The 12710-nt window shown below is 42.1% G+C and overlaps 1 protein-coding gene across 2 annotated transcripts in view; it reads left to right on the top strand.

Moving 5' to 3' along the window:
- Positions 1-606: 606 nt before the first annotated feature.
- The window catches only part of ANKRD10 (ankyrin repeat domain 10), a 32833-nt gene continuing 20729 nt past the window's right edge, over positions 607-12710 (top strand). Inside the window, exons 1-3 of one of the 2 annotated variants that reach the window (XM_033103745.1) lie at positions 607-1006; positions 4719-4871; positions 9376-9467. In XM_033103745.1, coding sequence (XP_032959636.1) covers positions 797-1006; positions 4719-4871; positions 9376-9467 — 455 coding nt within the window. In that variant the 5' untranslated portion in view covers positions 607-796. The remainder of the gene's footprint in view (positions 1007-4718; positions 4872-9375; positions 9468-12710) is intronic. The other variant, XM_033103744.1, reaches the window with a different exon arrangement.

Genomic DNA, 12710 nt, shown 5'->3' with positions numbered 1-12710 from the left:
AAGGAGCAGCCGTCTCCCCCATAGGATTAACTTGAATTACAGGCACGTGGCCGAAACCGCCGGGGCATCCGGAATCCCGCGTGGGGGTAGATCACAAAACCCCAAACCTGAGGCTCCGGGCGCTTTTAATTAAGGGTTAGGGGTTTCTCCCCGGAGTTCACCGCCTCTGGACCGCCCCCGCGGGATGGTCAGGACACGAGGGGTCTGGGCAGGATCGCAGCCGGGAGCCCACTGGTTCCGCCCGCCCAGGGAAGCGCCTCCGCAAGGGCCCCCGGCTCCAGATCCGGCCTTTTCAGCCCAGCCGCCCCAGGCGTCTGCCCCATACCCGGCCTCACCAGGCCCTTCACCCTACTCCCGGCCCCACCCCCAGCTGCAGGCCCCACCCCGGCCGCCTCAGCACTGCCTCCAGCTCTTGGCTTCATCCCCCGCCCCCCGCACGCCCTCTGCCCCCGCCGCTCCAGGCGACTGCCGCAACTCGGGCCCCGCCAGGCCCCGCCTCCACTGCTCCAGCCTCCCTCCAGACCCCAGGTCTCCCGGCGCCAGCCTCCGGCCCGGCTGCCATAGGCCCCGCCCCGCCCCCGCCTGGTCTTTAGGACCGGCCGCAGCAGGCCCCGCCCCCCAATCCCGCCTCCTGTGCGCGCACCGCTCGGCAGCCGGCGGGACGCGGCGGCAGTGGCGGCGGCGGCAGCGGCAGCGGCGCTGCTCTAGCTCCTTTGTGCTCTGGCGACCGCGGCCTCTCGTGTCCTCAGCCGCGCGTTCTCTCTGCTCGCCAGTTCGCGCTCTTAGGTGACGGGCCATGTCGGCGGCGGGAGTGGGCCCGGGCGTGGAAGCCGGCTTCTCTAGCGAGGAGCTGCTGTCGCTCCGCTTCCCGCTGCACCGCGCCTGCCGCGACGGGGACCTGGCCGCGCTCTGCTCGCTGCTGCAGCAGACGCCGCGCGCCCACCTTGCCGCGGAGGACTCCTTCTATGGCTGGACACCGGTGCACTGGGCCGCGCACTTCGGCAAGGTGGGCTCGGGCACTTTAAGGCGCCATTTTCCGCGGCTTTTCTCTGGGGGGTCGGGGAAAATGGGGGCTGAGGCGCAGGGGGCGCGGGGCGTAATTGGGGTTGGCAGCGATTGTGCCCCGAAGGTTTCGGCGCGCAAGTACCGCGGCACAGGCGGTCGGGGCCGCGAGAGGAACCCGGGGGGGGGTGCCACGAGCGCGGGGCGGAAGCGGGCCCAGCGGCGCCCCGAGGGGCTTGGGGCGCATGTGCGGCGGCCTGAGTTTCAAATGGGTGGCCTCCCAGAGGCACCGGTTTTCCCGAGACTCCGCCCCTGGCCGAGTGAGGATTAGCGCCTACAGTTGGGCGGGAGGTTCGCGCCCACCCTTGGTCGCCTCCAGCGGCCGGCCGACTTGGGTGATGGTGAGGAGATGAGGCCTTCAGGGCGCGCGCGCTGCCCGAGTCCTGGTGGCTCGGGGAAGTGGCGAGGCGACGGGCTCGCGGGGGCCCTATGCAATTGCGAGGACGCTGTGTGACTGGTGGGCCTAGGAGGACTTTGCGATCGTTCCCTCTCTGACAGCAGACAGCCGTTGGAGGATTACAGGCACTGAGCGAAACCTCGCGAAATGCGGCTGATGGGGTGGGTGGGGTCAACCTCCCTAAATGCCGAGGGTTGCGGGAGCCCGAGGGGTTGTGCGCGTCTGCGGCCGTGGGAACCCCTGCCTTCTTGCCTCTCCCGAGGCGCCGGCTCCTCCCCTGTCCCCTCCTCCGCGGCCCATCTGCGCCCTGGTCCCATTTGACCGAGCGTGTCCACGAATTTTCCGGGGCCAGCTACACTGTTAGGTATTCCAGATGATTTCGGTGGTGGGAATAATCTGATGGAATTGTGAAGTCATTAGACCGTGGTGTAAGATGAATAGTAGTGACACTTTAAAAAAAAATGCTTTTAGGCGGTTTTGTGTAGAATGTTGTCTGTATGCTTTTCAGACTCTTCTTGCCCAGATATAGTAAAATCAGTAAGGGTTGTACTGTCTTGCATCTAAATCACTGTAAAGGTGTTAGGTAGAATTATCGTCTAGATTACCTGTCTCTGTTATCATTTTAAAAAGAACAGAGTACTGCTTTAAAATTTTAAAAGGTTAGATAACATTTTCCTCATTTATGCAGTAAATGGGAGTTATTTATTTTATCAGGGAAGTTAATCATAAAGTGAGATTCATGGCGCATTTCAGAAATGATTAAGATTTATATACCAAAACTTAAGGACATTTAAACATGTTTTCCTTCTGAAATGGTGAGATTAGGTTGAAATAGAGAGATGCTTTTGCAGAAATATGTGTAGGGTAACGTAAAAGAAATATCATTTCAAGAAGACCTGAACATATTAATGTTCTTATTACCAGCTGATGAAATTGCTTTATTTTGCTTTTATTGGTGCTGCATTCACAATATGGTTGTATCTTTTAGGAAAGTTTCTGATTCCCCTCATAAAACAATCAGATTTATTTTACTGAAAGAAATGAAAGGGAGTTATGACAGTGGAGGTGTGGCAAGTAAGTTAATTACCCATGGGCTGAGAGATCCCATGGTAGCAGTGTCTAAGGTTGTGCTACTATAGACGTTCAAAATGAGTCTCCATGGACAGTCAGTCTCTTAACGAACAAAAGTTAGAACCCTCTTTCCTGCCCTTCTCCCTTTAACCTTGAATGTAGATTTCCCAAGGCAATCAGTAATCTGAGGCATTATTTCCCTCCTGAGGCATCTTGTTCTGTTTTGTTGTTGTTGTTGTTTAAACTGTAGGTAACTCTCAAAGCATTGATTCTCAACATTTTTCATCCCTATGTGTTTTGGGGAAAGACACCCTTGTAACAGGCAAGGACAGCTTTTTTGAAAAAGCTTCGGTGTTGATTTGGATCCTCCCTACTCTGGTTTAGTATTTATTGTATGACAGTTGAGTACATTCTGTAGATTGCTTAAACCTCATTACAAGTGGTCATTTAAAATACATATTTACCAACCCAAGGGTGCCTTCAGATATCTCTAGGAATTAATAATGGTCATAACTGCTTTACAATGCTTAATATGGTAAATTTCATGTGTATTTTATGACGATTAAAAATAATACCAACTTTTTGAAAATCTCTACTTTTGTAGAGCACGAGTAGTAGATTAACATCAGAGGCCAAATGTTGTAACTAGAGGCATTTACTTTCGTATTTTCAGCTGTCATTAATGATTATGCTTGCATAGTCTTAGGTACAGAAAGGGCCATAGAAAGCATCATTCAGTCTGTGAGAAAAAGCCATTAGTGCAGAAATTAGGCCAGGTTTCAGGGCTACAGATTCCCAACGCAGCCCCCTACCTCTTGCAAACAGCTTCCCTTCCTTTATATACATAACCAATAGTTAACCGATTTAAGTCCAGGGGTCTCTCAATTTGATTTTAAGATTGACTGCTTCTGGCATGCCAGGTGATTTTCATCCTTGTTTCATTTTTGTTGGATTTGACACTTGTTCATCTTAACACTAATATTGGCATTTTGATTTTTCATTCAGTACATTAATACAGGTAATATATAAAAATATATCAAAGTTATCTCTTAATCAGCCATCACTCCCAGGTTCCAGTTCCTTGAAGACAGAGATCAGGTTTTAAATCAGTGTACTCCCAACTGTGAGAGTTCATCTCACAAAAATGTTGATTGCAGTAATCTGGCCTTTGCAAGGACAGGCTTAAGTTGCTGAAAGAGGATAAGAGACCTCCGGTTGAGATGGGTGTATAGCTGTTTGTTCGTCATTTGAGGTCTGTCCTCTGGAAGAAAAAGATTGTTGGCAGTTAGAGCTCTTTCACTAACTGCATTGCGCTTTGTGAGGGGAAACGGACAGTTTGGGATCCAGGATCTGAGGACACACCCGTTTGAACCTTGTAAGTCTTTGAGAACGCCGGGACTTCTTGAACAGTGCTTGACATATGGTAGGCACTTGCTAAATGTTTGTTCAGTGTGATGAATTCTTTTACCCAGAGGCTAGTATGATATCAGTACCTGGCGACAAAGTCATGTCTTGACTCTCCTGTCTTCCTTTTAGACACCTGCTACGTGCAGAGCTCAGCTATGCTCTACGCCTTTTTTTTTTTTTTTTTTTGCATTCCTGTACGATTTTAAAAAATCTAAGTCCTGCCCTCTCACTTACTCCACTTACTTTCTTTTCCCTAAGAAAATAATCTGGAGGGTGGGCCTCAATTGGGTATTCATCAAATGCGTTGTATAAAGCTGTAGAGTACAGTTGTGCAGACTGCAGGAAATAGTCTTTGACTATGAACAGTTGACTGTAGCTACACAAACTTTTTTTAACCCACCAATCACTTTAACATTTTTATTCTTTAGAATAGTTTGTGAAAGTGGCAAAACCTAGTTTTGACAGAAGTCTGAATACAATCTAGTCTTTATTTTGTCTTTTTCAACGGTAGGAAAAACAAAAGATTTAAATTTCTGTAGTGTCAATCTTTTTGACTATATATTTCTATGTGCCAACTTTTTTATAAAGAAAAATTTTCTTTCAGATGCCTTTTAAAATTTGTATGGTGTTGGGAAGGAATGACTTCCTTTGTTCCTTTGAACATAAAATTAGTAACAAAGAATACCACTTATCTCCATTATAGAATTTAGATTATTTGTGTAATATTTAATAGTATACCAATATTTATGCATGTTTCATCCCCTTCCTGCTGTTTTCGAAGTTGGAGTGCTTAATACAGTTGGTCAGAGCTGGAGCCACACTTGATGTCTGCACTACGCGTTATGCGCAGACCCCAGCCCACATTGCCGCTTTCGGGGGACATCCTCAGTGCCTCATCTGGTTGATTCAAGCAGGAGCCAGCATTAACAAACCGGTAAGCGTGTGCCAGTGATTGACTTGGTTTGTTTGGTTTTCCTTTTCCAGTTATAATTACATGGTGTTGAGTTTTAAATTGAGGCCTTAGAGTTTGATATTTGCACCTGTGGGCTAACTGGAATTTATATTTATTGAGTTAGGGCCTTTACATAGCAATGCTTCCTGTTTACAGAGTCCTCTCACCTCGTAGTGACTTTCGGTGATCCACAGTTAGCCAAGGTAATTTGCCCAAGGTTACAGACAGCTGGTAACTGAAACCTGGCCTCCAGCCCTGGTTTCCTGGCTCCCCTGCTCACAGCTGCCTTAGCTTCATTTCCACTGATAACTGTGAAAACAGCCATGCCAGCAAAAGAATGGCTATTAAATCATCTGTGGTTAAGTTAGCCTTAGCAGATTGACCAATATGAATTAATATTGCTTCAGATACAAGTTGGGGGTGATGACTAGATGCAGATAAGTAGCCAAGTGTCATGTAGCGAGTGACTCCTGGACACCAGATGCAAAGATTTTGTATTTAAGCATACAAACATGAACGTGAGAGGGCCAGTTTTTTCATGTTTTCAGTACTCTTTTCACTTAAGTGGACACACACACGCACCACACACAAAGAGTGCTTAGCTTAGTGGGAACTTGTTTGTATGGACAGGCTTTTGGTTGTAAGAGACCCCACGAATAGTCTGACTAGAGTGTCCCCAGACTTAGTACCCCGCAGCAGGATAGAGTTGGCTAAGGGACTTGTTGCCACAAGCTTTGTAGCTACACTTTATGCCTGTCTACTTTTCTCTTTTCCCTTTTTCCTATTTTTATATGCTTTTTCTACTAATAATGAAGGGCCTACTATGCAAAGGAACTGTATTTTCTCCTTTCTGCTTTTTGCCTTAAGATTTATCCCTTGATGAGAACAGGTATAAAGTAGTTGCGAGCCCCTCTCCTAAAGAAAAGTCAGCTACTCCACCTACTAAGCAAGTAATTGTGGAAAGGTGTTTTAGCAGGGATTTTTTTTTTTTTTAAGATTTTATTGGGGAAGGGGAACAGCACTTTATTGGGGAACAGTGTGTGCTTCCACGACTTTTTCCAAGTCAAGTTGTTGTCCATTTAGTCTTAGTTTTTCCATATTAATTGTGACGGGCGCAGCTCAGCTCCAGATCCAGTTGCCGTTGCTAGTTGCAGGGGGCACAGCCCACCATCCCTTGCGGGAGTCGAACCGGCAACCTTGTGGTTGAGAGGATGCACTCCAACCAACTGAGCCATCTGGGAGCTCAGCGGCAGCTCAGCTCCAGGTGCCGTGTTCAATCTTAGTTACAGGGGGCACAGCCTACCATCCCTTGTGGGACTCGAGGAATCGAGCTGGCAACAAGGTTCAGAGCCCACTGGCCCCTGTGGGAATCAAACCGGCAGCCTTTGCAGTTAGGAGCACGGAGCTCCAACCGCCTGAGCCACCAGGCCGGCCCCCGTTAGCAGTGATTTAAGTGGGAAAGTGGAGCAAGCAATAGAAGGGTAATTTTTCTCCACAAGAGACTAAGTAGAGAGGGTGGTAAAGGGAGAGTCCTGGATTTTGGGTCTGTTTCTGTTACTAAACCGGAACTCAGGAATTGACACAATATTTAGACTTGTGCTACTCCTTTCTCTTCCCTCCATCATCTCCATGCATGGATGCCTTTATGGATACAGACTTCTCTATAGCTTTGTTACTTTTATCCACCTATTTAGGAGTCATGAATTGGCAACTGTATACCATTATTGCATAGGTATTGCCTGTCTCTCCATTTGTGTCATTCCTGGTCCTGCATTTCCTCTCCTCCTCCTAGCTCCCAGTAGAAAGGGCACTGGGGCTTGATTCCACACTGCTTTCTCAGCTCTCTGGCCTTGGGCGAGTCATTTATTTGGTCTGTAGCCTTCAATCTCCTTATCAATAAAGTTTAGGTCATGCATGAATGGCAGTAATTAGTATTTAGTATTAATATGGAATTTAAGTACAGAATATTCTGTATGTTAGTTTTCACTAAATGGTTGCATAGCATCTAATTGACAGCTAAAGAAATAATCTAATGCTTCTTTTCAGACCTTTTAAAATCTAGCAGCCCCTTTTTCTTACAGCGTTTTCAGCAGCTCAGTATTTTCCACAGATAAAAGGTTTGCCCCCTCCCTTCCTCTGAGCTGCTCTAGGTAGGTAGCGCTGTGTGGAAATCTGTCCTGAACTCTGCTCCCAGGGCAAGGCTCGCCAGGTCCCTGTCTCTCCGCATCCTCCCTGTGTTTTAACTGACCACCTGGCTCAGTACCCCAAGTCCTCTCATGTAAGAGGGTGTGGCTTGGGTTTCTTGAGCATCCTGGCCTTGCTCCTGGAAGGAGCGCAGTCGGCTGTGGTCTCGTGAGCTTCGGTCTGAATTCCGTCATCTTGCTGTGAGGTAATGAGTGGGCGGCTGTGACAGGTACCCAGTGACCCCTGAGGCCCAGTAGCCCTTCTGTTGGCTTTTCCAACATACTGTGGACTCATCTTGAGGTAGACAGTTTTTCTCATTTCCCAGATGCACTGTTAGAAAACCAGATCTAGGTTTTTCTTGTGCTTTTTTGTGTGAATGTAATTTTTTTGAGCCTAGCATAGCATTTCTTAATAATATTTTGTTCGTTTTAACCCACCTTCTAGTTTTAGTCTTTGGCATTTTAGTGACTGTTGGGTTGATACAAAAGTAATTGCGGTTTTTGCAATTTTTTTTAACCTTTTAAACTGCAGTTACTTTTGTACCAACCTAATAATTGTTCTAAGTTTGTTTTCCTCAAGCTTTATAGACACTTTCTCTGCCATCTTTAAGGTTGGCATAAGGGGTTTTGGAAACTTAGAAGCTCAGTGTCTGAGTTTACACAAAGAGGAAGTGAAGTTAGTTTTCAAGTGATTAATTTTTGTTATAGTGACTACCCATGGGCATTACTTTTTGTGTTTGCAAGTCATCTCTTTAATATCCCTTCCAGAATTTTACTGGCACTTGATGTTGTCTTTATAGTTTCTTGTAACTACATTAGAAATAAGATTTTTCTTAAAATTCAGGGTGACTTGTCTGTCATCAAATTTCTGGTAACCTCTCCCCCCCAACTTTCTTATTCAGTTTGCCAACAGTATTTCTAGAATTATGCTACAAACTATTTGGTATTGTTAAAACGTGACTGGTCTGAGCTCGAGATGTGCGTAACCGTAAAATGGCTCTTTCCTCTTACTCTCTTAGCTTCAGTTTTCTTTTAATAGTGTTTATTCGTCCCTTCCCAGCCTGAAGATGTTCTTGTGTAACACAAAACAGGAGCAGCATAGTTCTGCTTTTCCTCTGTCACCTGTTACGGTCCCACCATCTTTTTGAAACAGTAGCAAAAACCCTTTATTTTATTCCAAAGATCACTTTAGAAAACCTTTTTTCTTCTTGAAGGTTGTTTTTTTTTTGGGGTTCTTTTTTTTTTTTTTTTTTTTTTTTTTTTTTTGAGAAACCTTACCTAAATCTCAGTTTTTCTTGGCAATAGTCATACGTAATTTTTATTTGTCTTTATTATGTACCTCCTCTGTCTCCCCCCATTTGGGGGGAGGTTTTTGTTTTTTTAAAAATCTGAGTTCACTAGATAGTTCCCTGTATAGACATGGTTTTCTGTGTCTTTCTTTAAAAATGGGATTATTCTGTTTAGAACTTTACATCACTTTTGAGCGTATTTTTAAATCAATGTACACACTTTTACCTCCACCAAGCAGTCAAGTCTTTCATATTTTTCTATAAAATAATCTACTACTGCTTTTATTTTAGCTCTCACCTCAGTTTTTCCCCCTGTGAGTTAATACGCATTGGTAAAGGAGCTCAACTATAGATGGAATTTAGGAACTGTTTTCCTAAGTACCACACGCTTTGAGCAGTTGCCCCACTCCTGCTTTATATCTTTCTGTCTTAATTATGTGGTAGTTTTTTTCTGCCAAGTTCAGCTTCCAGTGACGTTGAAGAGTGATTAATTCAGGAACTGTTGCTGCTTAGCCACGCGGAATTTCCCAGCAAAAGGTCCTAAATCAATTTTCTAACAGAAATGACTTCCTTCTCTTGATTGCTTTTTCTTTCTTTACCTCTTACTTACCTGAGAGCTTGTAAATGACACTGTATTTCAGATTTTTTTCCATTCACAGACAGGTAAATTAATTCATCTTTTTTTGGATGACGGCATTAATCTTCAAAGTCCTTTCCCTGCTGACTCGTTCTGCCTCTTAGCCACCTGGGATGCACATGCTGTCATTGCCGGAGATGCCCCATGACTTTTTTGTTCTTGACCTAAGAATTCAGGCGAATGGGCCCCTTTCCTGGGCTGCTTTTTGTTTTCTCTTCACACCTACATTTCTTCATGTTCTGCTTCAAATTTGGCTCACCCTACTGTTTTACTTCAAAGATGAATGCGGTGGTGCATGGTCTGTATTAATGATTTACTTTAAAACGTGGAGGTCTTGTTGGATCTGAATATTTGCGTGCTGCCTTCTGTTGTTTCAGGACTGTGAGGGCGAGACTCCCATTCACAAAGCAGCTCGCTCTGGGAGCCTGGACTGCATCCGTGCCCTGCTGGCTAACGGGGCTCACATCCAGTAAGTGTCTTTGTTTAGTTTTCCCAACCGACATGTAGTCAAGGATGTAGAGACAGCATTTAGAACTTTGTTTTGAATATTAGTAATATGATTTTGCTTTTTAGATCAGCTAGTGTTAGTGAGCAAAATTGTTGTGTGGGTAAAATTGACCACTAGCAGAAGGGGCTTTAATTTCACAGCACTATTAGAATTCTTGCCATGAGAAGAGAGGATAGTAGGGTGGAAAGAACAGTTAATGAATTAAATTTGGAACCTGGCATCATTGACTTTGCCACTAACTAGTTGCATCACCGTGGGCAAGTCTTCAAACTTTTCTTTGCCAAGTTGTAATTGGAAACGAGGGCCTTTGATTGGATTAGAATATTTTTTCAGGCCTCTCTGGCTCAAAAAAAAAAAATTTGCAGTTAGCTTTTCTAAATTTTTATCTCCTCATCTTTTAGCATTATGCTTTAAAGCCTATTGTGAGTTAATGATTTATAACTCCTTGTGAAATGTAAATATATACATTAAATACTTCAAACTCTTTCTGAGCTTTTGATACTGATGGCATTATTTTAGCATATCCTTGTTTTAGTCCAGTTTACATCAACTATAGCTTATTTATAGTTTGGTAGAACAGTATTGATATTTAAGTGTATTAATTAAAACATGTTATTTTGTATACAAATCATTAGTTAGCCATGCCATTGTACATTTATTTTAGGTATTAAATTCATTTGTATTAACTTTCTCTTAAAGATTTATATTATAAAAATTTTTCTTCTGCAGTTCACAGCATTAACAAAATGGATGCGGTTTTCACCCTTAAATGTTGAGTGTAAGCTATAGAGCTGGAATAACCAAAATAACTATGATAATACCAACTTTTTTGTTTTACCTTGAGTGTCTTGAGTATTTCATAAACATTAATTACAAACCACTTTAATTGGAAATGTGAAATTTTAGACTTCGGGAGAAATAAAACCCACAGAACTAATTTAGTTTAACCCTTTGGTTTCCACTTCATTGTTTTGACTCTGTATATAACAAATATTGAAAATAGATCCTGGACAGCAAAACCATATATGTTAATGCAAGGCCTATCTAATTCCAGGGGCTGTCATTAGGCTCTTAATATCTTAGCTTCTGTTTTATTAAGTATTATTAAGATTAGTCATTAGTTCCGGCTTTGATCATTTACTTATGTAGCAATTTAGTATTATAAATATGACCTGACCTGATTAACTGTTACATTACAGGGAACCATGTGACTTCATTTGTAGTTATGACTTAAGGTAATGTAAAAACAATTGAATATGTATTATACAATGTTAAAAGCATTGAGATGATTCTCAATGGATTGCTTTAAAGCAAAGTTATATATATATATATATATATATGCAGTTTTCTTAACTGTATTTAGATTAAAAACTCAAATCTTTAATAACAGAAGCTTTGATTATAAAATACAGAGTCATATAAAATAATTGATTAAATCACCTAATTGCCATTTATTGAAATAATAATTAGAAGTTGATCTTTTTAATGACTTATTTTTCAATAATATTTAAACAATACTGTTAATTGGTCCTGAACATTTTATTACTAAGATGTGAGTTTTATTCATTTTAATGGATAGCTTAATCCTTTAAGCCAGTAAATATCTATTGCTATGTCCTTTTAATAGGTGTCTTTTTAAAAAATGAGATCATTTTATTTACAATTCTGTCCTTGGTTACAGGACCCTCCAGTGTCTCTTTTCCACCAAGTGTGACTGAGCATGGCCTCGAGGGCCAGTCTGTTTTTCCTTCTCAGTATAAGAGCCACTCCCTCGAGACCCTGCATTATGGTGATTTCCCTTGACTGAACTTTGAGATATTTTGTAGAAGTATTTAGCCTGAGCCACCTAGCCAAAAGCGACTTAAAATTATAAGTCTTTGGCCTGGAGATGGAGCACAAGTAATCATTATTTATTGCAATTGTATATTGTGTTATTTATTTAGTTTTAACATCTAGATAAAATGTCAGTTTTGCCAGTAAGCTAAATTGTAAATTGCTTTTTGATATCTGTGTTTAACAGTTTTAGTGTACCCAACAGTTTGAGTCCCCCAAATTATGATACTTAGATCTATTTTACTTGTTTCCTATAATGCTGTTCATATGGGAAAGTGTAGTCCTAGCAAATAAATGCCTTTTTTTTTTTTAGGAGTATTAGGGGGCACATAATTGACTTACTTAAAGTTATTTTTTCCCACTTCAGAATGGGCCAAATTAGTAATTCCTACATATTACATGCTCTAATACTTAGGAGATAATATAAATTTTTCCTTTTCCCATGAATAGATTAAAAAGTGTCTCATATCAGTATTTTATCACACTTGGTGGTATTTAATAATTTTGTTATTAATTCCTATTTTGACTTTTATTTATCTGCTGCATAAAGTGGCCAAAGTCTTAAGTTGCTGCTTTTTGGTCGTTGGGTAGATAATGGTGAGGGCACGTGTCCCACACATCTGTGGGTAGAATGGTTTGTTATATAACTAACTTGTCAATGTAGGCTGCATCTGTAAGATAACGCATGTCAGCTGCTGGGCATCGTATTACATTTTCTAGCACCACACGTGAGTATATTGATGGAGTTTTTTTTTTCCCTCTTACTTTACGTCTTGAATTTTGGTGCCAAGTTTTCTTTTTCATGTGAGGTTTTATTTCTACTTACATGATGGTCATTTTATTATTTGCCATTATTTACATCTAAAAATAAAAATACACAAGATTAATTGTCAGTTCTGTGACCAGAATAAATGTTTGTATACTTTAAATGAACTAAACTTCTATAGATGCTTCTCATTTTTTCTCAAGTGTGTCAAGTGTGGAGTTTCTGTTACTTTAAATTGTCATCATCCTTTATTTTCTTGTATGGAAGTTCAGTTTTTCATTGCAGCCAACATTCGAATGCTGCTTGCTTCACACTTAGGATATTTGGTTGGAAGAAAGGTTTTTACTAACAGAAAAGTTGTTGCCTCATTTTTCTTTTGGTAATAATATAAGATTGTTTTAATGTGATTTCAGAAAGAGGCTTTTGAAAATTTGCTATCTGCTGATAATTAAGATATTTTTACTACTAACGTTGTAAAGTGCAGATTTTGAGCCTTGGATTATCTTTACTTGTAGTATTTTGGCACCAATTCATTTTGGTTACTTTGTATTTATTTTCTTGAGAGATTAAAGTAGAGAATGTTTCCATATCAACCAAATATTAAA

This window comes from Rhinolophus ferrumequinum, chromosome 4, assembly GCF_004115265.2.
Source record: "Rhinolophus ferrumequinum isolate MPI-CBG mRhiFer1 chromosome 4, mRhiFer1_v1.p, whole genome shotgun sequence".
In the NCBI taxonomy this organism is placed as follows: Eukaryota; Metazoa; Chordata; class Mammalia; order Chiroptera; family Rhinolophidae; genus Rhinolophus; species Rhinolophus ferrumequinum.
Note: the sequence above shows the minus strand (reverse complement) of the source record. Positions and strands in the feature narration are given on the sequence as shown.